General features: G+C 40.6%; 1 protein-coding gene across 5 annotated transcripts in view; it reads left to right on the top strand.

The window, feature by feature from the left end:
* The window catches only part of Wdr59 (WD repeat domain 59), a 104,509-nt gene that overhangs the window by 71,427 nt on the left and 5,656 nt on the right, over positions 1 to 27,426 (top strand). For 3 of the 5 annotated variants that reach the window (XM_074055652.1, XM_074055653.1, XM_074055656.1), the window contains 8 exons: positions 2,321 to 2,377; positions 7,674 to 7,807; positions 8,943 to 9,024; positions 13,125 to 13,237; positions 14,533 to 14,683; positions 14,775 to 14,847; positions 16,077 to 16,203; positions 16,354 to 16,496. In XM_074055652.1, the coding sequence (XP_073911753.1) occupies positions 2,321 to 2,377; positions 7,674 to 7,807; positions 8,943 to 9,024; positions 13,125 to 13,237; positions 14,533 to 14,683; positions 14,775 to 14,847; positions 16,077 to 16,203; positions 16,354 to 16,496 (880 nt within the window). The remainder of the gene's footprint in view (positions 1 to 2,320; positions 2,378 to 7,673; positions 7,808 to 8,942; positions 9,025 to 13,124; positions 13,238 to 14,532; positions 14,684 to 14,774; positions 14,848 to 16,076; positions 16,204 to 16,353; positions 16,497 to 27,426) is intronic. The other 2 variants (XM_074055654.1, XM_074055655.1) reach the window with 1 other exon arrangement.

The raw sequence follows: 27,426 nt of genomic DNA on the forward strand, positions 1-27,426 counted from the left end.
ATTCGTTGGAACAAGACATTTTATTGGCATAAAAGCCAAATAAACTCAGTTGGGTAAATGTGAAAATTCTCTTTAACATCAGGGCTATGTTGAGATCTTTAAGTCAGAGACTCAGAGACAATTCTGAATGCCCATTCAATTCATGTCATGTCCCTCTGTGCTTGGGTTCGGATGGGCAGAATAGATTGACCAGCACTTTTGACTTTGTGGCCGTGTAAAGCCTGTCTGAAGTCAAAGTAACTCCAGTTCTAAGACAGAACCTCTCCTAATGCAAAAGCATTGGTGAGACCTGCATTCATGTTTATGACTGGCCCCTTTTACTACCAACACCATCATCATCATCATAAAGAGGCAATAAAAACATGTGACTAATTGTCTGTTAGCAGGTAGGGTCTGCCCAGGTGTGGAGGAAGGAGTGTGATATTTCAGTTTGGGGTAGTTCCTAATGTGCTGCTGAGCCACAGAAAATGGGCTATTCTAATACCCTAGTCTGACAAAGGAAGTGGTCTTTAAGTTTTATTTTAAAGTGGCCAAATAAAATAAGCACATTTACCATAATCTCATGAAACTTGTAAACTGATATGTAGCATATGTACAGAAAAGTTCACAGATCATGAGTGTGTGGCTCAGTGAATTAACAACCACCCAGGTTGGTCAAAAAGTAGAACATTGCAAGACCCTCAGAAGCCTTAGGGGAGGCAAGACATAATTTAATGGATGGCATATAATAATTAGGTTAATTGACATGGAATTGCTGATATCTGACCATTTTTGATTTTAAAAAAAGTTTCTTGTGGTTCAGCGTAATAGCTTTAAAAAGCAAAAATAAGTAGTTATTTTGTGATGAATTTGAAATAAACATATCTCCTTGAAGCTTGTTTACTTCTGTCCTATTTAAATAGGGCAGAGGGGAACTAATCAATGGAATGCTGCCAAGGTATCTTACGTAGGCTGCCTTGTCTTCCTCACAAAGGTTCATACTCCTAATTTCTAGTTCTCAGGAGTCTAGTTTCACCTGTCAAATGATAGATACACTTTATTGCTTTTGGTCTGGAAAAGTTTCCAGCTTACTAAATTTTTTGTGCCCCAGTTTTTCTTCTGTATACTTTTATTCCCTTTGTAGATCTCTACCCCTGAGAGCTTTAAACAAGGGAGAATGAAGGAGTAGAATATGCCAGCATTAAAGCCTAGCAATGAAGGAATTACAGGGTGTTTTTGAGATTACAGATCTTTATAGAGCCATGTGGAGACTATTGTTTCTTTCTCTTGTGTTTTTAACCTGTCCTACCTAGGTTGAATTGTTATATTTACAGTGTTCTCCAGATGGAATTCCAAGGTTTGCTCCTAAAAACATGAGACAGACCTAAAAACCTCCCAAAATTCATGACACAAGAAAGCACGGGGTGGGGGTGGGGTTGGAAATACAATGGAGGTTGTGAACCTGTTCAGAGTTCATGAATGAATTTGGCAAATAGACCAACTGTTATTAGCTGATAAAATATATTCATTTCTTAGATTAATCAGAAGGCCTACAACTTACGATAAAAATTGCTCTACAGACATTTAAAAATTTTTTGCAACATTTGCTTCAGTTTATGTTATAAAAGGAGCTCTGATGTAAATAATTGCGGAGATTAAATTAATAAAATAACTTCTGATCTCTATAACCAGTATGATGTATTCCCAGTTCCACACTCAGATGCTCTTGCTGTTAGCTGGAGGGCCCTCAAGAGCATTCCTCTTCAGCTCGGCTCCCTCTCCCCTCAATTCTCCAGAGCTCTCCTCCCCTCATCCCGAATTGCTCTGAATAGTCCTGCAGTCCCAATGTCAAGACACCCAATTCGCTCATTGTGTCCGTCCTGCCCTCCCCCCCACCCAAACACTCACAAAAACTGGGTATTGAGCCAGTTGAAGAACTTCTTCCCTGAGTTCTTCTTCTCACTCGTTAAGTAAAGAGGGAAATAGGGTATTCCCTGTTCCTCCACTTGCACCATGATCTCAGTCCTGTTCAAGTCCCTCAAACCTTGGTCACAGTTGCTTTGTTAGAGCTGTGTTGATGTCAGCTTCTTTATAATGTGGAATCTGAAAAAAGAGCAATGAAATTGAAGCTGGGCCTGGAGTGCGGCTTGGGGGAGGTACGGGAATCCAAATACTGCTGTGCTTAGGTTCAGGTGTTCTGGTCATTCCAACCCCCGTTTTGAAGCATATACCTTTTGATCCATCAGATGTGGGGGAAGCTTTCATTTATTCTCTATTTTTCCCTTTTAATTTTCTTGGTGTTTTTCTTCCCTCCTCCTGGGTGTAACGTTTTCACGCACAGATGTCTCCTCGCTCTGCCCGGCGACGTTGGTCCATACAAGCAATTAACGACTTCCCGGTACTGTGCGCTGTGCAAATGCTCTCCTTAACTAATCCTGTCTCTACCCAAAGGCCCAAGAATAAAATGCCACCTGCCTGGCTTTGAGGAACCTGAAGTGACAGGCTGGCTGGTTTTCAGGACCAGCAACAATAAATTTTTCCCTCTGGGGGGTCAGGCAGCCAGGACTGTGATCCTATGAGTCTCATGTTCAGTCCATTGTTGAGGATCATGAAGACTTTGCAAATGAGACTTAATATGGGTTCTAGGGAGAAACCCTGATTAAACGACTTTAGCTCTCCTGATTTCACTTGGAGCACTTGTATAATTTCATGGAGCTTTCTAAAGCCTACCTTTGGCATGGGGGGAGCAGAGGAAGATATAAGAGGCTTCTGCCATTTAGTCTCTTTTTATAGCCTTGGTCTGGTTCAGAGAGGGAAGTGCCCACCTGCTTCATTGGCATGATACATAAGCTAGTATTTGTCCTTTATGATTTCTTGGAACAAATTTTTTCCTTACCATCAGTATTTTGCATTGACAATAAAACTTCTGCTATGGATATCCCCTGTTCCTTTCTTTCCTATTCACTCCTATTGGCCACCTTCCCTCTTCTGTCTTCCTCTCCCATCCCCTTCATGTTTCAGTAGTGCCAAGGTGACCTCAAGGCAGCCTTGAGGCTTTGTGTAAATTTTGTTTAGTGTAAAGAATGTTCAGAAAAACAGTTTTTACAGCCTTTTCATATAAAAACCAGTTGAAATCAGGGACCCCGATTAGCAAGAATCATTGCTGCCAACAACTTTCAGGTGGAACCACCAATTTGGCCACCTTTCCTCAAAAAGCTGCTCCCAGCCAACCCAACTGCTGAATTTCGACTGATTTTCCGCAAGTCCCTGTTTTGCAGCTCTTTAAATAAGAATTCATTTTGACTCACTGCCCACTCTGCTGATTATGCATTGTTGATGGGGTTGCTGCGAAGCAGTTGGTGGCTTATTCTTGGGCTGTTTCTACATTTAACCCATTTACTGGCATTGATGTTGCCTCCGATTGTAGCAGTAACACTGGTGGTGCAGTCTCGAGCTGGCTATTGGTTGTCATTCAGTGCCTCCTCCCTCCAACCCCTTTTTCCCTGTCCTCTTTGCCATACTTCACGAGCACCTTCCTGGGATGTTCAGAGGGGCATCCTGGAGCTCATCACATAATAATTTGTCTGTCTTGCTTTGCCTCTCTTCCTTCAGTCCCTTCTCATGAAATCTGTGGGGAAAGGGCATTTTCTGTTGATGGAACATTGAAAAGACCTAAGAGAAATGCAGAGTCCTTTGTCTCCTTAAGGTACCAATTTTTACTACACAGAGAAGTATCCATATTGAAGCCTGTCAGAGTGAGACTGGAGCAACAAAAGAGTGTTAAGGGTTTATAGACCGTGGTAGCCCTTCCTTAACCCAGAGTAATCACACCTTAACCTAGTGTGTCATTGTTTTCTGAAACCAAAGAATCCCAAGAGAAATCCAGGTGTTCATACCTGACAGTTACACAGACAAGAGAGACTCCGAAAATGCCTGCAAGATTCTCAGGGAAAAGTCAGACTTAGCAGGAACAGGAATGCTTTTTATTGTCAAACCCTGGAGGGAACACCCTGAAAAATTGACCAACTTCTTAGGTCAAAATTGACCTAAGGCTCCAGCTAACATCTGATTTGAGATTTAGAATATCTTCATTAGGTACTTTTGTTATATTTGAATCTTCAGGATAATTGACCATAAGATAGGATTACTGAGTGACTCCTGTAACCTAATAGGGAGGTATTTCATATTTAAAACCACCAACCAACAATTAAAACAACAGCAGCAACAATAAAAACCAAAACTATTTTGTAGCCCTTAAAGGCTTTTTGACATGTTTTATAGTTATTTCTTGCTGAGCTAAAAAAACCGAAAAACCCTACTAGTGCTGCTTCATAATTGCTTTTACAGTTTGATTTTTGGTGGCAGCTAGAGTTAGGGTGACCCTATGTTGCAGAACCTTTCTGATGTAGGCTCAAAGGCAACTGAGTGAGGTTTCATAAGGCATCTCCTAGACATTTAATACATATCAGACAGAAACTTCTAGAAGCATGGTATCTTAAGAAGTCCTAGGAAATATAGACTGGTTTCTATAATCCATTGAAGGATAATTGCAAAATTAAAGACCACTGTCTTCACATTTTCATCTAGTATTTTTTAACAGTTTACACTGGCTTGTTTCTACTGACTAGTACAACTGCAAATAGGGGAAGAGTCTTAAGACATCTCTTAAGACTTAAGTTTTCTTCTATGTGAATGTGCCTAATCTTAACAAATCCACCAAAGGAGGTTAAACACACACGGTGAGGCACACATTCTCAAACCCAGCCCGAAGCACAGTGTTGTCTAAAGTTGACTTGCCCTAGGAAAAGCCATGTGGCTGTAGGAGCTCCAGCTCTGCCGATCTTCAGCAAACTACCCTGACTTAGCAGTACACAATCTTCATACTTGGCAGAAAGTGACTGAAAAAGTGAATAATTGTAGAAAGATGGTTTGGGATAGGCATCACTAGAATCAAATGTTAATCTTCTTATGTGCAGATGGATTTGTTTAAAAATGAACCAAATTATATGTTCACAAGTAGCTTAGGACTTAATTTTTCCCTTGTTAATCTAAAATTATATACAGTACTGAAAAGCAAGTTAACAAGAATGGGTGTATCATCTTAACAAATCTATTCAAGTCTGAGCTCTGTGACTGTGACCTTGAGTAAGTTTCACATCCTGTCTTACAAAAACGGAGATGATACCTCCTATGCCACAAAGCTGCAGTGAGGCACATGCCAGCTCAGAGGGAGCAGTCCATAACAGGGTAACATGGTTGTAATAACAACAGGCAAGACTTTAAATCCTAAGCTAAACGTTTGTACACTTGGACTTGTTTCATTGTCAATTTCCAAATGAACTAGTCTACTTGCAAATGAGTCAGTTCTGGCACCTAAACCTTCATGTAATGAATAATATGCTTTTTGTTAGGTTTCTCTTTTAAAAGTCAGGAAATTGTGGCTATTTTCATTGTGTTCTAAAAACTAGTAGACCCCATACTTCATGATGCTTACATTTGTTTTAAATGTATAGTTAAAAGAGCTACTAGGAGTTGCTCAATCATTTAAGTGCTTTCATTTTCTCTTTGTAATAAGGAGCCACAGTGACTTCCTAGAACAGTACTTTAGAAGATTTCAACCAACCCAGAAAACCAAATTAGATGGGTCATAATCTATTCCATGTGGAGACGTAGATTTGCTTTTTTTAAATCCGGTACCCTAAATCTCATTTGAGATGGTCAATTGTGTGGGACCTATGTGTGTGTTGTTGCCAGCACCTTGCCCTGTTACTGCAGGGTAGTTATACATTGAACTACCCTCCCTACAATAGGTCATGCATAGTACTGAGTGCATGTGTGACTACATCTGTCTTTTATCAGTTAATCCTGCCTGGCTCCAGCCCATTTTGACAGATTGTTTACTCTTTAACATGTCCTCCCCTTACTTTCACCCAAGTCAGAATATTTGTGGATAAAGGATAGTATTTTTGTGAGTATGCACATAATTCTTCTTTAGAAAAAAAACCAAGATATAATCCCAGCACTCGGAAAGCTGAAGTTGGAGGGTGGTGAGTTTTGAGGCCAACCTGGGCTACGGAGCAAGTCTGAGGCTAGTGTCTGGGCTATCTGTAGTGAGGCCCTGCCTCAGAAGAAAAGAAAATCAGTGCATGGAGAGAATTGAAGGATTACCTCCCCCTAGTAGTAGACTGAGCTTCCACTTATATCATTGTGTGGATATGTAGTACGTAGTAATGGAACTGCTTGTTAAAATCAAATGGGTCAAGGTTCCAAATTTGATACAAATTGATGACAAACACTTTATAGATGCTTCAGCTAAACTTCACTTACCTGCCTGGAACTAAGTCCAGGCGTCATGGATTTAGTAGTTTCCATGACACATACTTATCTTATAGGAAGTTATATGCATGAGGTACCTTTGGGGATTAGGTGAGACATTGTGGTCAGAAATGCCTGGATTTAGACCTACACTAATTAATGACAGGGGATTATATACAAATCACTTGTGGAAAATTAATTGGTGAGTAATCTGAATAATGAGCTAGCTTAAAATTCCTGAGAGTTTATATACATTGATAATTATATTTTTAGGTTGCACATTTCAGTTTACACAGTTTGTACCCATATTTTTTCATTGTACCCTTATTGACCTCATGAGATTAGACAGTAGAGTTCACCATTAGCTATGAGTTACCAATGAGCAAAGAAAGAGTGACATGATATTAAATCCACTGCAAATAATTAACTTTCCCAGGGTCATTTTGAGTCAGTATGTGTGGAAGTTAAGACCTTGGTTTTCTCATTCCAAATCACAGACCCTTTTCACTTGCTCCTTATGCTCCTTTGTTAATAAATGTGTCACTCCCTTCCTAAGTTGAGTCACTTTGGTGACCTCTTTTTTAACTTCTGGAAATAAAATAGAATATTACTCCCTTGACTGGCTGTCATTTCGAAGATAGCAGATGGGGCTACACTCTAATAATTCTCATTTTCCAGGATATTTCCCATTCCACATGTACAAGCTCCTCACATAGATAGCCACTTACAGTGACAGATTTGGGAAATTGGGACACTTGCTTAAGATCTCCCTTGTCCATTACCCAAATCCCCCAACTTAAATATTTTTGACCTTCTAAAATGATGATTCTTAGAAATAACTCAGTTCTTCTAGAGAAACAGGGTAACTCTCTTTAAGATGCCAGGTTTCTCTTTCTCCATAGATTAGTGTTTGCAGAGCCCACCTACACTGCTGTGTCTGAATAAAAATTGAGCAAACCCTGTTAAAACTGTCTGAGAAGAAAAAACTTTGAATTGTTTCAGGCAAGAACTTTGAACCTAGTGCTGAACTCAACCTTAAAATTTGTTCTTCTCTCACAATTTTGGGGTCTTTACTAACTTCTTTATCTGCTGTTTTAAAACTAATTAATTAATTCTGGCTTCCTGGTATCAATTTTGAGCACCTGTAGAATGTAGGCAGCCCTGCTTCAGGTGCCTATTTTCCTAGTAGGATTTTGGATCAAGAGCTCAGTGCCCTTTGTCATCCTTTTATTTCCTACAGATGCTGATTCATGTAATTGTGGGCATGATGTAATTTAAAGTCTCTGCAATTTACCAATGACCCAAATATGATGTGCTCTGCAACTGTAGGTTTCTATTCTTCAAAGTCCCCATTAGTTATATCTTGCCATCTCCCCCAGAAATCAAGGAGGTGGAAAAGTAAGCGCGAGGGATCTGACTCTGGCAATCGACCTATCAAGGCTGCTGGGAAAGTCATCATACAGGATGTTTCGTGCCTTCTTCCTGTTCACAAATCACTGGGAGAACTGTATATGTAAGTTCAGAATTTCAAGTATGCTGCACTTACACTTAGGGTTGTAAATCTTTTTTTTTTCCCTAAGTTTTATTTATTTTTTATTTTATTATTCATATGTGCATACAAGGCTTGGGTCATTTCTCCCCCTTCCCTAAGTTTTAGAACCTTTTCTTCAAAAGCAATTTGAGGAGAAGCTTAATGTATTACTGTTTCATTGCTGCATTACAAATTACCACAAATTTAGCAGCTTCAGAGAGCATACGTTTATTAGCTTGCAATTTCCATAGGTTCAGAGTCTGGGCGTGGCGTCTCTAGGTCCTTGCCCAGGGTCTCATAGGCTAAAATCATGTGCTGGCCCCACAGTGGTTTCTTCCAGTACTCAGGGTCTTCTTCCAAGCTTTTTTGGTTGTTAACAGAATTCAGACCCTTTCAGCTATAGAACATGTCTGTGAATCTTACACACAGGCATGGTGGCTAACAGACCTGTCTTTAAAGGCTCTGCCTGATTAGATTGGGGCCATCCAGGATAGTCTGCTTTTTGACAGACTCAAGTCAACTGGTAAATAACATAATCATGGAAGCAATACCCCACCTGTATTCATAGGGAGTGTGTATTGCAGGAGGCAGGCGTTTTGGGGAACATCCTGGAATTCTGCCTCCTTTTATCTGCAGATAAAAGTAGAGCTACTTTAGCTGAAGAGAAGTGGGAGGTAAGTGACCAGTACGCAGAGGCCAACCTGTGGTTTCCTTACTTCTTCCTGAACTTGAACACGTAACAGAAAGTATTTCTTTTATAATACATACACAGTGTGATACTCTTTTTGTATAAATCAGTGTTGCACATATTCAAATCCCTTAAGCCCTAGGAACTACACAGAAAAGCAGGTTGGCAAATTAGTGTTTAAGTATGGTTTCCTCTTCTGACCTCAAGGCTGTGAGCGATTTTACCTTCCCTAGGCAGGAACCTACACCCCTGTTAACATCAACTCCAGTCAATCCTTTCCTCCCTGTCAGATAGAAAGGAACTTGATGCCAACACAAAGTGACGGTTTTAGTGAAACCAAAGAGGAAGTTCCTAGTCTGTTAAAGCAGGAAGCATTAATTTAGGAAATTAGACTGGAAAGCTTTTTTAATTCTTTTTTAAAAATTCCAGATTGAATGTGAATGATATTCAGGAAACATGTCAGAAGAATGCTACTTCAGCCATGCTTGTTGGAAGAAAGGATCTTGTCCAGGTATTGTAAATCCCTGTTGGTTGAATTCTGGATTTTTCTTTTAACAGTGAGTTGTTTTCATTTTATAGTGAATGTCTTTGCCATTTGTACCCTCAATTCCTTTTTTCCTTTTTTTTAATTTTTAAAAGTGCTTCATTTTAGGCTGGTGGAGTGGCTCAAGTGGCAGAACACCTGCCTAGCAAGTGTGAGACCCTGAGTTCAAATTCCAGCACCACAAAAAAACAAAACAAAACAAAACTTCATTTCATAAAAGGTTTACAAAGTGTTTCTTTACATAGAGTTCAATTAAAAATATTATTTAATCTTATAAAAATGTAAATTTCCTTCATCTTTTCAGGAACACATCAGTGTATTAAAGCAAACTGCTTTTATGTTGTTTTTAAGTTTATTTGGGGGGAAGTACTGGGGTTTGAACTCAGGGCCTCACACTTGCTAGGCTTGCTAGGCATGCGCTCTACCTCTTGAGCCACTCTACCAGCCCCTCTATGTTGTTTTTTTAAACAACCATGTGTTTATTTAAGCATACCATGCAACTTACTCGGTTAATATACCATTCAGGGAGTTTTAGTGTATTCAGAGTTGCACAACCGTAACCACAGTTTTAGAACTTTTTTTATTACCCCAAGAAGAAACCCCATTCACCTTAGCTATCATTTCTCAATTCCTTCCTCCGACTCCCAGCTGTACACAATCACTAATCTACTTTCTGTCTATATTGCACCCTGATTCTTTAGTGTGCAGGTTAGGATAAGCAATGGAAATTACTAGTGGCTGTCCTGTCAGCTCAGTGTTTTTCCTTATAACGGTCCAAACAAATCAAAACTCAGGTCTTTCCTTGATTTTTATCTGATTTAAAAAAATTCCTAAGATTTCCATTTATAGTCTAATAAACACTGTTAAGTCTCTGCCTGAAACTTTTTTAGGAGAAATTTAATCATGGGTTTAGTCTTATTTCTCTAAGGCCCCAGCAACCAAGATTTTATGAACACCGAGAAGGCAACATGAGGTAATAGAAACTGTGTAATCTATAGCTGGAGGCCTGGGTCCAACTCAGCTTTCTAGCGGAGTAACCCCAGGCAAGTTATCTCAGTCACTCCACTTTTGACTTTTGAGTATGGTTATAAAATGAGAACCCAAAGAACAATTTCCTCATAAGCTTGGTAAGAAGACTGGTGAATGCAATACTGAAGCCAACCCAAGAAAAACCATTCTCTGAGCAAAAATTACTTGTTAATTTTTCTTTAAGTTGTTAGTACTTTTTTTTTTTTGGTAGAGATGACTTGGAAGGGAAGGCCAGTTGGGTGGAGTTATCTTAGTCATTCATGTCTGAGGGAGACTCTTGTCTTTAGACAGACCTGACTTAACTCTGGGCTCCATCACTTTTTTGTTGTGTGATCCTGAGAGAGCTACCCAATTTTTCTGAACCTCAAATTCCTTAGTAAAATGGAACAATACTTCTGTTCTAAATTCATTATGAACCCATTGAGGTTCATATCTGTAAAGCCTCATTACTGTTTCTGATAGATGGAAAATGCCTACCATGTGGTAATTGTACAATTATTCTTGTAATTACCATTTGTGACATAATACTGTTTAAAGGGACAGAGAAGTGACATCAGTAGCAGTGTTTGAGGAATTTTTTGTTGTTTGCTGTGCCCCTGTCAAAGATATATGTGTTACTCTTTCTGTTGAAGACATTTAGGAAAGATATATTATGAAGTGAGGAAATAGTGAAATAGTATGGCTAAGTTGTTAGCCAGGGTAGAAAGCCTCTTTTTTTTTTTTTTAATTTTAAAATTAGGATAAATTTGTTTGGGGGGCGGGTGGATTCATTGTGACAATTCTGAATAGGTTTACATTGATTGTACGTTGGTTGGATCGCCCCCACCATCTCTCCATCTTGGCCACCTCCCCGCTCCACTTCAAACAGTTACAAGAGATTTCATTGTTCTACTTTATGTAGAAAACCTCCTATTTTATCCCAGAAAGTCACTGACTTCTTTCAGCAGCCATTTGACTGTGTCACTGATTATAAAGGTGAATGTAAACTTCATGTTTCTCCTTTTAAACAATTCCTGTGTGTGGTTTTCAACTATGTTGGTACCACATAATTTCATTGATTTTCAGCATTTTTATTTGTTTATCCTTCCTTTGTAAGTTATAAGCTCCTTGATTCAAAGTTCAGGTCTTCCTTTTGAGCTAGGTGATGGGGCATGCAATGATTTTCTAAAAGTAGTGTTACATTGTAAAGGCACCCAAGGGCTGGGGACTTTGTTCATGATGCCGTGCATATTAGCACACGCCTTGGATTGAACGGACACTTTATGCAGTACCTTCTGCTGATGATTCCAAGTTTGGAGGTGTTCCTCAGATTCATGGTCAACAAAAAGAAAGCCAAATCTATTTAGTCTTGGCCTAGTCTTTAGCTTCAGAGAATGTACTAAAACTTTTGTAAAGAAGACAAAAATGATTCTCATGATTTGGATAAAAGACAGGTCTTAAACATGGTACAGGAAAGTTTTTCCTGATTTGGATAAAGAACCCAAAATGCTCTTTGCTCCCTGCCAACCCAACTCCCTAATGAAGCAGTAGAAAAAGTCATGTATTGATGTTTAATAAATGGCCCCGTGCAATTGCTGCACTGTGTCATTTCTCTAAAGTTTGACTAATAATGGTTTTTGTTTGTTTCTTGAGGCAAGGTCTCACTATATGGTCCAGGTTGACCTTAAATTCACTATCCTCCTAACTCTACCTATGCCTGGCTTTTATTATTATCTTGGCAGTACTGGGGTTTGAACTGAAGGCCTCGTACTTACTAGGCAAGTGCTCTTGAGCATTTGAGCCGTACCCCCCTCCTCCCAAGCCCACACCCAGCTTATTAATGAAAGGGGTTTTGGTTGTTTTTTTCTCTCTTTTTTTTTTTTATTCATATGTGCATACAATGTTTGGGTCATTTCTCCCCCCTGCCCCCACCCCCTCCCTTACCCCCTGCCCCCTCCCTCTCCCCCCCTACCCCCTTGCTACCTGGCAGAAACTATTTTGCCCTTATCTCTAATTTTGTTGTAGAGAGAGTATAAGCAATAATAGGAAGGGCCAAGGGTTTTTGCTAGTTGAGATAAGAATAGCTATACAGGGAGTTGACTCACATTGATTTCCTGTGGATGTATGTTACCTTCTAGGTTAATTCTTTTTGATCTAACCTTTTCTCTAGTTCCTGGTCCCCTTCTCCTATTGGCCTCAGTTGCTTTAAAGTTTCTGCTTTAGTTTCTCTGCATTGAGGGCAACAAATGCTCTCTAGTTTTTTAGGTGTCTTACCATCCTCATACCTCCCTTGTGTGCCCTCACTTTATCTTGTGATCAAAGTTCAATCCCCTTGTTGTGTTTGCCCTTGATGTAATGTCCGCATATGAGGGAGAACATACGATTTGGGATGTTCTCCAATTCCATCTGCTTACCAGCGAATGATAACATTTCGTTCTCTTCATGGCTGCATAAAATTCCATTGTGTATAGATACCACATTTTCTTGATCCATTTGTCAGTAGTGGGGCATCTTGGTTGTTTCCATAGCTTGGCTATTGTGAATAGTGCTGCAATAAACATGGGTGTACAGGTGCCTCTGGAGTAAACCTTAATGAAAATTTTAGTGTTAGTGTCTCAAACTTTATAGGGCATACAGCACACAAGTTCCCCCAAGGATCTTTTATTTATTTATTTTTTTGGTGGCACCAGGATTGAAACTCAGGACCTCACACTTGCCAGGCAAGTGCTCTTACTGCTCGAATCACTCTGCCAGCCCTGTTTTGTGTTGTGTTTTTTCAAGATAGTCTCCAAACTGTTTGCCCAATGAGGCCTTGAACTGCAATCCTCTTGATCTCTGTCTTTCCAATAGCTAGGATTACAGTGTGAGCCACTAACACCTGGCTCCAAGGATCTTTTTAAAATGCAACTTCTGATTTAGTAAGGCTGAATGAGTCCTAAAATTCTGTACATCAAGAAGCTCCCAGTTTTTGCTGCCGTCAGAGAGATGGAGGATAAGTGAGATTCCTTCATGGTTTCTGTCCTCACCAATTTGAGTTTGTCTCTTTTTGATCTGTTCAGGTTTGGTCGCTGGCTACAGTGGCTACGGATCTTTGCCTTGGTCCGAAGTCTGACCCAGATTTGGAAACACCTTGGGCTCGACATCCATTTGGGCGACAGCTGCTGGAGTCCCTGTAGGTTTTGGGAGCTAAAAGTGAGGAAAATGAGTGATGTCAACTTTAGGTCTGTAAACACTTTAATATTACTGCCTTAGAGAAAGGTGCAGAGGTCAGGGGAATGATGGAAAGACGTAGGCCCTTTCCTTTTAGCACTGAAATAACCTCTGTGCAGAACAAACCAATTCCAGCAAAAGGAATTATACAACATTTGTCACTTAGAACAAGATTTGAGACCCTGAAGACTCATATGTGTTTCTGAGAGTCTTGCTTAAATCTGTAAATCACATCAGCCTCACCACAGGCCTTTGAGCTCTGGAATGGCAAGTTTCTACTTGGGATTTGGCCCCATGAATAGAGAATTGTTTGTTGGTGTTGATGTTCTGTCAACACCAGGATGCTTTCACTGTTAGGCATGAAAAAAACATTGAATTTGTGTTCAATATATTACACTGAAATCTGGCAAGCTAGAATTATACACAATGATTTACCACCAAGTAGTATCACTGAGTCTCCATCACACTGGGGCTCAGGGCCTGGACAGGGAGTTCCACTTCCTTCAGGGTGAAGTTTGCTTTCCTTACTTGTTGAAGCCAGACCTGGGATACCTTCTTGTGCTTCCATTGTCTCATCCTTAATACAGGGATTATAGTGCTTGTTGTACCTACTTTACATAGGACTTCAATAAGATAATCAGTGTGAGAACACGTAAAAAGATTAGACACTGAATGATAGGAAGGCATCGGTATTCCATCACAAGGGCAAAGTCTCTTGCATAACTGTTCTGAAAGACAAAAGGGGTGGGAGTACCTAAAAAAGTAGTACTTGTTCTTATGTGGTAGCTCATATTCATAATTCTGCTTCAATGACCTATCCACCATAGTGTGATGGCACAGTGTTCTTTAGCACTTCCTATAGCTTTAGGTATATCAACGACCCAAAAAGCAGTAAGATTCTTCCTTAGAACTGGGAAGACTGAAAGAGCATGGAACACCTCTTTCAGGTGTTAGGTTAGTCTGCTTAGTTTCTGGAGAAGTTGCATTCTTGCTGGAGCTCCTGCCTAGAGACCAGCCAGAAGCTTTCAAATTGGTATCCAGGTCATTTGTAATACTCAGATAGCTTTTTATTCCAAAACAAATGTAGCCAGATTCACAGTACATCAGACACTGGTTCTGTAGAAACCCCAGTTTACTGACAGGGTTTGAGACAGGATGGGGTCTCCTCTACCCTACCCCATGGCAGTGACCGTAGTTGTTGTCCTTCCTCCATCCCTCCTCTTGATTTGTTTTGTTTTCTCTCTCTGTTTTTTTCAGGTTGGCTCATTATTGCCAACTCCGGGATGTTCAGACCTTGGCTATGCTCTGCAGCGTGTTTGAAGCCCAGTCTCAGCCTCAGGGGATACCAAACCCCTTCGCGCCTTTTCCTAACCGTTCTTCTAATCTTGTAGTATCCCACAGTCGATATGTAAGTGTGTGGTTTTCTGGTTTATGTTGATGAGTTTTCCTTAATGTGGAATGGTGTTCTGATGCCAACGTGTGTTCCTCCTACCTTCTAGCCCAGCTTTACCTCCTCTGGGTCCTGCTCCAGTATGTCAGATCCAGGGCTCAGCTCTGGTGGCTGGAACATAGGTTGGTATGGAAATGATGCAGCCTGCACTGGACTTTCAGTACCCTAGAATCTGTGTGCAAGTTGATGATATGTAATCTTTAGTTGATGCATATTCTCCATGCTTTTCTTTGCTTCTTATTTCTCTCTGTTTGGTGTGATAAGAATACTATTGCATGTTGCATGGGCCAATTCCTGGAAGGTTTTTGTGCTTTGTTGGAGTGCTTTTCATCTTGTAACCTTGAGAACTGGCAACTTCACATTACTCACTTCCAAAAACCTAACCCTCACGCTTATTCTCACCACACCCTGCAGTGCTGGGGATGGAACCCGGTCCTTTTGTAAGCACTTTTAGGCAAGTGCTCTACCAGTGAGCTGCATCCTCAGCCCTTTCCCTACCCCTTCATATGCTCCTTTCTGCACTCATCTACCACATCTTATCACCTACCTCTTTCCATGACTGCTTTCACTGTAGAAAAATAAAGCTAGGCTTGACTCCACTAAGTTTCGTGAGCGGGTGTCTTTGTGTTTCCTCAATTTAACCTTTTTTTTTTCCCAAAAATGATCTTAATTTCTTTTTTTTTTCCCTTCTTTTTTTTGGGGGGATAGGGTCTTATAGACCAGAGTGGCCTCAAACTTGTGATCCTCCTGCTTCTGCCACTTGAATGCCTTCATTTTCTGGGTTATAGAAGTAGTACATGAGCTGGACATGGCTCATGTCTATAGTCTGAGCTACTTGGGAGACAGTGGGAAGGATTCCTTGACCCCAGAGGTTTGAGGCCAGACAAGGCAACATAGTGTCAAAAAAAATTATATATAAAAGTAGTGCATGCCCAGTGAAGCAAAAAGTATTAGGGAAGAAAATAGTAATTATTGATTGCCCTCACCTAGGAACATTTTCTTCCTCTGTGTGTGTGCATGTGCTATGTTGTTTTGTGTTCTGTTTTTAATTTTAACATGAGCACTTAGGTCCTTTAACAAGTCTTTATAATTACTGCATAACATTCTTCTATACTGCTATAGCATAATTTGCTTAATTTTGTGTGTTTAGTTACTAGCTTCCTTTAGTAATAAATACCTGTATAAAGAGGTAGGCAAGAGATCTGTTCAGTTATATTTCTCAGAATGTTCAGCTTAGATTGTGTTCCTTCCAATCAGTTGGACACACTGAGGTGTGAGATGTGTGAGAGTTTTCAGATATTTCACATGCCTTCTCTGATTGCATCTTCTTTTCTCATCTGCTTTTCTTCAGCGGGAAGAGAGGCAGAACATGTATCTTCACCTTGGGGAGAATCTTCACCAGAAGAACTCCGCTTTGGGAGTCTGACCTACAGTGATCCTCGTGAGCGGGAACGTGACCAGCATGATAAAAATAAAAGGTAACAACCTTCCCAGGAGAGAGCTGCAATTCCAGAACTTGAGTTTCCAAAATCAGGACTCTTGCTTTAAGAAAAATGTAAGTGCCACTTGGTACCAAGCTTGTTTATTTCTTAAAGGAACTGACAGGAAATCTTCTGAATTTTTTCCAGGCTTCTGGACCCTGCTAACACACAACAGTTTGATGACTTCAAGAAATGCTATGGAGAAATTCTCTACCGTTGGGGTCTGAGAGAGAAGCGAGCAGAAGTGCTAAAGTTTGTGTCCTGTCCTCCTGATCCTCACAAAGGGATTGGTGAATATGAATTTTTCTTTTCCTATAGCTGTCTGAAACATTCTGTAATTTAATTCGTCCACAACCTCAGCCTAGGCATGAAGTTTTAGTTTCTCATTTATAAGCAGAAATTTCTGAAGTATTTTAGCTCTCTTCCAAGCTTCTGAAAACCCTTGCATTTCATAACAAGATTAACCTTCTGTTGTAAGAAAAGTAGTCTTAGGTGTACTACTCAGAACTGATTGGAAGTAGGGATGTTTATCCATTTATTCAGCTGCTATGTATCAAGCCCCTGTTAGGCACAGTGCTCACACATTCTTTTCCCTCATGGAACTCACAGCCTGGTGGGACAGAAAACTTAAATAATTAAAAATTGTGATAAATACTAATGAGTAAACAAATTTGATGTTGGAGCAGGGAGAGCAAGGAGAGAGGATTTTAGGAGATGTGTTGAAGTGCACTGGGAATGCCTCTCTGAGGAGCTGAGGTCCAAAGAATGAGGAGGAGCCATCAGGCCAGAGCAGTGAGAAGAGCGACATTCCCTGGTGAGGGAGCAGTCATGAGAAGTGACTTGTTACTTGAACAAGTGAAGGAAGACCAGTGTGGCTAGGACACAGTGTGCTAGGAGAGTGGTATAAAATTAGAGTACATTCTCGAGTTGTAGTTGGATAGAAAGAATAACTTCTGATGTTTTATAGCACAGTAGAGTAACTATGATTGACAAGAATTAATAAATACTTCAAAATAATTAATAGAGAAAATTTTAATGTTCCTCAAAGAAATTACATATGTCTAAGGTGATAGATATACTAGTAACCATAATTTGATTGTTACATATTGTATACATGCATTGAAATTATGCATAAATATGTACAATTAGTATGTGTCAATTAAAATATATTAGTAAAATATTTTTGAATAACGAAAAGAAAAGAATAAAAATGTAGATTGTAGGATTATTAGGACCATAGTAGGCAGAGACTGGTAGGTTATAACAGTAAAGAATTTGGATTGTATTCCAAGTCCAGTGGTAAACTTTAGGGGGCAATAAGAAATAAGTGTGTGCTCTGGTTTACATTTTTTTTTCTTTTATTATTCATATGTGCATACAAGGCTTGGTTCATTTCTCCCCCCTGCCCCCACTCCCTCCCTTACCACCCACTCCTCCTCCTCCCTCTCCCCCCCCTCAATACCCAGCAGAAACTATTTTGCCCTTATTTCTAATTTTGTTGTAGAGAGAATGTAAGCAATAATAGGAAGGAACAAGGGTTTTTGCTGGTTGAGATAAGGATAGCTATACAGGGCATTGACTCACATTGATTTCCTGTGCGTGGGTGTTACCTTCTAGGTTAATTCTTTTTGATCTAACCTTTTCTCTAGTTCCTGTTCCCCTTTTCCTATTGGCCTCAGTTGCTTTTAAGGTATCTGCTTTAGTTTCTCTGCGTTAAGGTCTGGTTTACATTTTAAGAGGATCACTGTACCTATTATGTGAAGGAAGGACTGGAGGAGGCAGAGTAGAAGTAGAATGACCATTTGGAAATTGCTAGTGGTTAGAGAGATTGGTGGCCTAGTCTGAGGGTGCTGTCAATGGAGGTGGAGCAAAATGGATAGATTAAAAATGTATTTTAGAGGTAGACGCAACATGATTTGCTGTTAATACTTTGGATGTGGAGTTGAGGAAGAGAGAGAAAGCTTGGACAATTTCTAGATGTCCAGCTTCCCAGCAACTGGGCAGGTGGTAGTGCTATATTTTTTGATGAAAGTCTGGAAGAAGATCGTGAGCTTAGTTTGGGAGAGTCAGAGGTTATGTGTGAGAGTGGACTGGAGAAGTCATGTGGGCAGTCAGATGTGCATCTGGTGCTCAGGAGATTGGGGCCAGAGCTAGAAATCTGGTAATCTTCAGCATCCAGGTGGTGTTTAATCTGTGAGAATGGGTGTAGTTACCTGGGAGCTGACAATGGAAAGGAATAATGCAGGAAAGAGCCTGCCCAACCTGTACCTTTAGAGAAGTGAGCACTTGGAGCTGGGTCCTAGAGAAAGAATCGAATAGAGACTTAGAATGTTTTGATGAAAAACTCGACTGTGATACAAAAGAAACAAAGCAAAGAGATTTTTTTTAAAGAAAGAAATGGAAACCATGTGCTGATGGCTCATGTCTGTAATCCTAGCTACTCAGGAGGCAGAGATCAGGAGGATCGTAGTTTGAAGCCAGCCTGGGGAAATAGTTCGCAAGATCCTATCTCGAAAAAACCCAAAAAGGGCTGATGGAGTGGCTCAAGGGTAGGCCTTGAGTTCAATCCCCAGTACCACAAAAAAAATAAATAAAAAAGACTGCCAAAGAGATAGTGAACTGAACATTGATTCGCTCTCTCCCAGACCCCCCTCCCCCGCCAAGTGTCCATATAAGAGCTTTTCTGTAAAGGCAAAACTGCACAAGAAGTAATATTGGCAATAAAATTTGGGATCTGTAAAGCATATAGGTTAGTGGTGGCTGATTTTACAGGTCCTCAGAAAGCTGAATCCTGAACTTTAGTCAGAAAAACATGAAGGCCTCTTGCAGAACCAGCACAACCCCCATGTGGCTTAGGAATCAGTGGTATCCAGTACCTCTGGGAGGGACTTGAAGGTGCGATTAAAAACCAGGGTCTTGTTTGATGGTCCTTTTAGGATCCTCAGATTCCTACTCCTCATTTGCAGATCAGGGTAATGACCTCCCTATAGTCCAGTAGAAAACTGAAAATTTATTCCTCAGAGAAGACAAACATATTTCTAGGTAGAATGGGCCCACCAACTACCTGCTATAATGAATATAGGCAGACAAGTGATACAGAGGAGACCAAGAAGCTTCCAGAGAGAGAACACAGAAGCCCTGAGTTCAAACCCCAGTACCACCAAAATCAAAAACAAAACAGAGAGAGAACATAGGTCACATGCAGAGGATGAGGAATATGAATGGCATCACACTTCTGAGGAGCAGTTCTGGAAATGAAATGACAGTGCAGTAATACCTCCAAAAGTCTCAGGAAAACTATTTCTAACCTATAATTCTGAACCCAAATTGTCACTTAGTATGAAAGCAAACCTTCAGCCTATCTAGGAAGGAGGACTAAATTCAATCCAGGAAATAAGGGAGTTACAATGTTGTGCAGGAAGCTCACTGTGACAGACATAGAATCCATATTGGAGATTCAGGAGCCTTGGCTGTAAGGAGAGGAAGATGAAAAAATTATCTAATGTATTTCAGTGTTCAGTGTGTTTAGAGAAGATTCAGACATTTGAGGGAGAGTTTGAGATGATTATTGATAAGTACATAGAAAACCAAGCAAATGAAAAAATAAAGAGATAGCTACTCTGGGAAAAACAGAATGTGCAAGAAAAGTGTCATAAACACATGGCTTAAATAATGTTCACCTAGGCAAATAATGTACAGGCAGAATATGATCCAACCAAAATAGAACCATGTGGGGAAGATGAGGGCCAGGTGGTGCCTATGTGTGGTGAGGAGACTGGAGGAGTTTCCTCTGTGGAATGCCAATACATAATGCTTAAACATGGTATCCAAGAAATCCAAGAAATAGCTTTGCATACTTTTGTAATCATGGCACAGGGGGCTGAGGCAGAAGGTTCTAGACTTTGAGGCCAGCCTGGGATACATAGGGAGAGTTTGAGGCCAGCCTGGGATACATAGGGAGACCCTGTCTCTAAAGAGAGAAAGGTGTGGGGGGGGGGGAGGGAGAGAGGGAGAGGGAAGGAAGGAAGAAAGAAGAAAGAAAGAAAGCTAGCTTTAAAAATGTTGTTTAGCAATAAAGGGTAAAAACTAAAGAAACAGTTGAATGAATTGAAAGGCTATCCTGCAGGGAGTCATGGGGGTGCAGGGTAGAGGGAATACTGGGTTTCATAGTAAGATACATAGAACTGTTTGACTTTTTAAATTGTATGTATATATAGTTTCAGTTTGAAGAAACAAACCAGATCAACACAGAAATTTAGGCAGTGAATAACACAGATTATATACAACTTGAAGAAATGCAAAGGTACAAATGCTATCTGGGCAATATATTTTTTCAGAGCATCTCAATATTGGAAAGTATTCCAGAAGAAGCTAATGATAGCCTAGAGCAACTTGGCTTTTAAAATTAGGTTTTAGGAGAACATATGAGTCACAGGGATATGGAACTGATGTATCAGTCCAACAATCAGCTGAACGCTTACTGACATCTACTGCTGTAAATCACCATGCTGGATTTTGTAGGCTATACAAAGAAATGAGTGTGGTCTGGGAGTAATCCAGTGAGAGAGTCTGTAACATAAATTCACAAACTCCTAAGTGATAGTCGAGAATTAATTAGGCTGGTGGAATGGCTCAAGTGGTAGAGCACTTGCTTAGCAAGTATGAGACCCTGAGTTCAAACTCCAGTACCATCAAAAAAAAAAAAAAAGACTAAAATTCTCAATATTGGGGCCATGCAGGCATGGTGGTGCACAAGCAGAGTACAAGCATGAAGAAGCCCTGAATTCAAATTCGTCAGTACTGTCAAAAAAAAAAAAAAAAAAGAGAAAAGCTGAGGGCATGGCTCAGGCGGAAGAATGCCTGTCTAACAAGTGTGAGTTCAAACCTCAGTACCATCAAAGAATTACTATAATCCTAGTACCAATAAAAACTATATCATGTGATTTTTAAAAGGGGACAGGAGAATTTCGAAAAAGATTCACAGATGAAAACATTAAGAGAAGTACTTTCATCTGCTAAATTTTACATGGGAGTCCAGAATTGGCTACTGGGGGGGGGGACAGGACACAGCAGAGTGTGTGTGTGTGTGTGTGTGTGTGTGTGTGTGTGTGTGTGTGTGTGTGTGTGTGTGTGTGTGTGTGTGTGTACAGCAGGGTGTGTGTGTGTGTGTGTGTGTGTGTGTGTGTGTGTGTTAACTGTCTATGTGAACCAAACTGATAATGAACTCAGGATCGTCCTGCCTTCACCTCCCAAGTGCTGGGATTATAGGCATGTACCACCACACCAGGCCATAGCTGGTTTGAAAGAAAAATACCCCCTAAGCTTCCAGGGCCACAAGTAGTCTCTCTTTTTCATTTTTCTACATTTTTTATACAGTGTAATGCACAGAGTGGGGGGTTTTGTTGTGATATTTCTACACATGCTTATAATATGCTTTGATCATATTCACCCCCTTGTAGCATAGCAAATGTGAGGTTAGATACTTACAGAAAGGGCTCTAGACTTCATTCCAGGCTTCTTGTTTTTTCCCCACATGGTGAATGATATACTGGTCATAATAGAAGCAGAGTGAACTGAGTGCTTTGTCCTTTTAGCCTCCCATGTGGGGATAATTCCTTACTTAGAGATACAGATCTGCCCACCTAAGTTTTATTCAGCAGTTTTCTGGTTCAGTTTATTAACTTAATGTCTTGTCTTTTTGGTTGGTTTTATTTATATTTGTGAAATAGGTGATGTTGGTTAATACACAAAACTTTTCTTGTATAGTTAACAAGAGAGAACCTTTGGAGTTAGCTTCTGCCTGGAGATTTTGTGAAGCCTCAGAATCTAAATTTGATTGTTCCACATGTCAGTATTTGGGGCTTGAACTCAGGGCCTTCACCTTGAGTTTCTCCCCAGCCCTATTTTTGTGAAGGGTTTTTTGAGATAGGGTCTCGCGGAACTATTTGCCCAGGCTGGCTTTGAACCTCGATCCTCCTAATCTCTGCCTCCTGAGTAGTTGGGATTACAGGAGTGAGCCACTAGCGCCTGGCCATGTGTCAGTATTCTAATTGTCCTTAGCAGTTTGTATTAGGAACCAAGAATAATCCATTTCACCTCTACCAGGTTTCAGCTGCAAAACCATATGCCTCTTACCTGTGATCCCTAAGCTTGTCAGTGTTTCTGACTTTTTAGGACATGATATCTCTGCTTCATGTAAAGCTGGGATTCCCTAAGCTAGGAAATAGTTTTTTGGAAGGATTTGTAGACTTCCTGTGCACATATGAAGCACTCCCCTCTTTTCTTTTTTAAATTTATTTTTATTTTTTGTTTATTTTACATAGAATGATTCTTTCTTTTCTCTTTTTTACTTTGTGGTGGCACTGGGGTTTGAACTCAGGGCCTCACACTTGGTCAGCAGGTACTCTACCATTATGAACCACTCCACCATTCCCTCTTACTAATGGCTATCATACCCAATGAAATGAGAGACTTGAATTTATATGCAATGTTTTGGGTATGGCCTTGGCTGTAAATTTGATTTGTTCATGAATATCCTGATAAGGAGGGAAGATTCTTTTGTTGTTGTTGTTGTTTTGGGTTATTTAGGAGGGCAAATTCTTACTGAACCTATATAAATACTTTTTCTTGAAAAGGTTATTTATATGACACTTAGCCATTGTTTTGAGCAGTTTTGTGGATAAGTTTGTGATTGTTTCCTATGAAATTATTGTCCTTCACATTCATTGCTGATGCACTGCCTTACAATCTATATTAAGATCATGTTTGAACTTTTTTCCCTCCTGAATTCTGAAACACTAATTGGAATGAAATACCATTAAACAGTGGTTCGTTTCAATTTATATAAGTATAACCTGTTAAGTCAAGGGATACAAATAGAGCAAGAAAGGAGAAAATGTTAACTAGGTATGGTAGGGCATGTCTATAATCCCAGCACTCAGGAGGCGAGGCAAGAGGATCATGAGTTTGAGGCCCGCCTGGGCTCCATATTGAGACACTGTCTCAAAAAACAAAACAACAACAACAAAAAAGAGAAAACTTGATTTTTCTCAGATGTCTATTAGAAAACAGACCATTAGCTACATTAAATTTTTTATTAGTTTTATTCAGTCCTTGATAAGTAATTGTATCATAAAAATTGATCCTGTTTGGCTAGGACATGGCTCAGGTGGTCGAGTGCCTCCTTAGCAAATATGTGAGGCATTGTATTCAAACCTCAGTACTGCAAAAAAATATATAGATAAAAGTGTTCCTATTATCAGAGGAAAGATTTGCAGAAGTGGTGGTGTGAAGAGGAAGAGGTGTTCATTCATAGGTTTCTGTTTTCTCAGGTAAGAGAGAGAAGAGGCTGCTAGATAGGAGAGAAGGGAGCAAAGACATGTGGGAGAAGTTTGCAGAATGTGGAGAACTATGAGGTAGCCATGTGGGGAATGGAAGAGAAATGTGTCACACACAGGGTATTACCATCAATGACTGTGAGATGAGACACATTTCTTGATGGTGGGCCTTCCTCCAGGATTGCTCAGCTTCCTAGAGCAGACAGAGTGAGCAAGTGATGTCACCAGAGATGAATGGCAGGTTCTTGTTCTCAGATACATAGGAGAGTTGTAACAGGGTAAGAACTTTTTGAAGCAGAAGCAAGTGCAAAAGGAAAGTACCCTTCCATGGGAGATTGACCAAGCAGCCAAGTACCAATGCAAAAGCAAAAGTACACTTTCAGATAGGATGGGGGCAGACCACCCAACCAAGTAGCCAAGTGCACCAAACCCTCAGGTCTTGGGCAGTTTTATGGGTAGGATTTAATGATTATGGTAAGGATATGTACATCACTGTGGAGGTTTCTAAGAAATGGGATGACGTTTACAAGAACCAGGAGTGTCCACAGAGCCAGGCTGGTGATTTGAGGGGAGATGTATGTATAAAAACACAAATATAAGGAGATGTACTTGAGGCTTCTGGCTAACCTTGATGATTGGGAAAATCCCTGTTGTGGTCCATTTCTGGGGACCATTTGCTACTGTACCAAGAAGTCTCAATTGTAGTCAGCTGTTACTGATGGAGCTGGATGTTTGGTGTGGTGGTGCACCTACTCTCTGGGTCCTTTATATTACTGTTCCCTTTCTGCCTGTCTACTCCCATCTTATTCTCCTTTCAAGGAATATTAACGCTTACAAGCTTATAAGGAGAAGAAGAGAAGAAATTTTCTTTGGTAGTTTCTTGGAGAGTGTAGGGTGTAGACCCTACGTGTGGGGTCCATCTTCCTTGCTAACTAATTGAGTGGTGTACAGCCAGCCAAAGAATAAAAAATGGTGGCAGTTTGGTCCAAAGGACCATGGTCCGATGTCTGATGCTGTAGATAAGGTAGTTGGAATCTTTAATGGACCACTAACTGCAAGTAGAGTCCTTTTAATGTGATCGATGTGAATGAGGTTAGGTATGTTTATATGGGCCAAATTTCAGTACCCTTTGAGTTAAGGGTTCCAAGAGCAGGAGGATCTATCCAAGGCTGTTCTAGGACAATCCCAGACATGGCCACTACCCCACAGAGGCCTGTTCTTCAGGGGAGCTGCTTGATCCTGGAGATCTTTTATATTATCTTGGTTGGTGCCAGATTTGTTAATATAGAAGCAGCAATTTTACTGGAGGAAGAGGTAAGTACCACCTTGAGCTGCTATAAGCCGATCTAGGGCTCTGATTCTGAAGGACAATTCCTGCCAAGGAGTTAGTCTTGTCTTGTAATGCAAATAGAGCCTCCATGGTTTCCTGAGTGCCAGAGCTCAATTCCTTTGAGAGATTGGACTATACCATTGATGCTGAAACTGTTCCTGCTGCTCCCATAGAAATTCCTGCTGTAATTCCCAAGGCAACAAGAAAAGGCATTAATTGGACAGCTTTAGTTTATCATTGGAATACCAAAAAGGGTTCAGTCAGAGGAAGAGAAATAGCGTATCTTCCAGGATCAGAGTAAGAGGAGGAAACAAGTGTACCACAGAATAGATTTCCTGCCCTTGGGGTAGAAGAGTTAGGGAGACCTTATTTCATGGAGGAAATAAATTCCTAGACCATTGGGGAGTGAAATGGATAATTTAACTAAGTATAGTTCTGAGAGCCATTACATCCCAGTTGCCAGAAGAAGTGACCCTTAAAGAGTGGTTGCTGGCTGCTCTAGTCATTCCTGTTAGAGAGGAAAGAAAATGTGGCATTTGAGTATCCCATCAGTTCTCAGAAGAGAGTTCACATCAGTAGAAATCCCAAAGCATTTGTCCCTGAGAGCTATTAAGGCTAGGTCAGTCAAGTTAAACAGAAAAAGTGGGGGGGCACAACTCATTGGGGTTGCCCGTCATGGTTCCCAGACATCATAAGGGTGTTGTGATGGGCCCTATTTAAGCGTGTGACAGATCTTAATTATTGTGATAAGGTTGTCTTCTAGAATGTGAGTATAAATGATAAATTGGGAACCTGGCACTGTTTATCTAGAAAATTATGGTTTTGCAAGAGTCTTTTTTTTTTTGGTGTTAGTACTGGGGTTTGAACTCAGGGCTTCACACTTGCTGCTTACTAGGCAGGTGCTCTACCACTTGAACCTCTCCAGCCCTTTTTGCTCTGGTTATTTTTGAGATAGAAGCCTGGACTGCAGTCTTCCTAGTTTACACTTCCTGCCTTCACTGGGATGACAGACTCACACCATCACACCCAGCTTTTCTTCATCGAGAGGGGGTCTCACAAACTTTTTGCTTGGGCTGGTCTTGAACTGCAATCTTCCCTATCTCTCAGCCTCCCAAATAGTTATTATTACAGCATGAGCAGCAGGCACCCAACAAGAGCTTTCTTTTAATGACCCTACAGCCTTACCTTGATTTTGATTTGGTTTTGGGCAAAAAGGAAAGGAGGAATCGCTGGTGAGTCTTATCCTGGAATAGATGGTCTTGGTGACAGACTGACATGAAGACTTAGGGATTTGAGGAATTTCGTTCCAAATTTCCTGTGCTAGTGACTTAATTCCTAGGATTCCTTGCACAAGGTTGGGGCCATAGTCAAACAGGGTGAGCTTAGAAAGGGGTGAGGGCACAAGTCTGTGTTGGGCTGAAACTACCATGTAGGTCATCTTGGGGCGGGACACAAGGCAGATCCAATCAGAGTCTTTGTGACCCATTTAGGAAGGATGAGCCTGTTGGACTAGATGGAGCAAAAGATGTTTTTTAAAAAAAAGGTGAAGGTGAAGATACATCAGAGAACAAGGAGCCCTTTCATGGTTTATGAAGTCTTATTAAGAGTGGAGCAAGTGCAAGTGAAGTAACTTAATCCCTCAGAGTGCAGAAGCATAATTATATAGCAGATTAAGAAAGATAATATATCCACCAGCTTTTTGCATTTCACTTACCTGTGGAGGAAATTGAGGGCTGTCTTTTTTATTTTAAATTAGCATATTTAGTTGTACAGGGAGGTTTCATTGTGACATTTACATATGTGCTTGCATTCTATCTTAATTAGGTTCACCACCTCCATCATTCTGACTCCCTCACCCCCCCCCCCGCCCCTTTGCTGTTTTTGGTGGGTTTTGGGTTTGAACTCAGGGCTTCATACTTATAAAACAGGTGCTCTACCACTTGAGCCACACCTCCAATCCATGTTGCTCTGGTTATTTTGGAGAATGGGTCTTGGGAACTACTTCCTGGGCTAGCCTCGAACCTCAGTTCTCCCCATCTCAGCCTCCCAAGTAGCTAAGATTACAAGCCTGTTGCTCGGCTTCCCTTCCCCTTTCTTAGAACAATTTCAGCAGGTTTCATTGTTTGTTTTTCATACACGTGTACAAAATACATCAACCATATTCAGGGCTGTCTTCTAAAGTAGCTTGAGGTGCTTGGTTGGCTCACAGCTCTAGGAAATGGATGTTGGGTCTCTTCAGAGTCTGGCTCTGGAAAGTAGGTTTTGACCTAGGACAAATGAACCCAGTTATGGAGGTGTCTTAGTTTAATAGCCATTGGGGTGCTCAAAATTACTTGGGCAGTCCCTTCCAAACAGATCGTAATCCCAAGTGTTTGTCCGTGTGTGACTTGACAGGGACCAAATCGCCAGGCTAAATTGGAGATTCCTGAGATTAGGATCACCGTATTAGATTTGGAAGACTGTAATCCAGAGTAAGAAAGCAAAACTGAAAAGGCGTCTCTATATCATAAGGAACTGGGTAGGTGTACTGAACATGTCCAGAAGTTGCCAGGT

This window comes from Castor canadensis, chromosome 15, assembly GCF_047511655.1.
Source record: "Castor canadensis chromosome 15, mCasCan1.hap1v2, whole genome shotgun sequence".
Classification (NCBI taxonomy): Eukaryota; Metazoa; Chordata; class Mammalia; order Rodentia; family Castoridae; genus Castor; species Castor canadensis.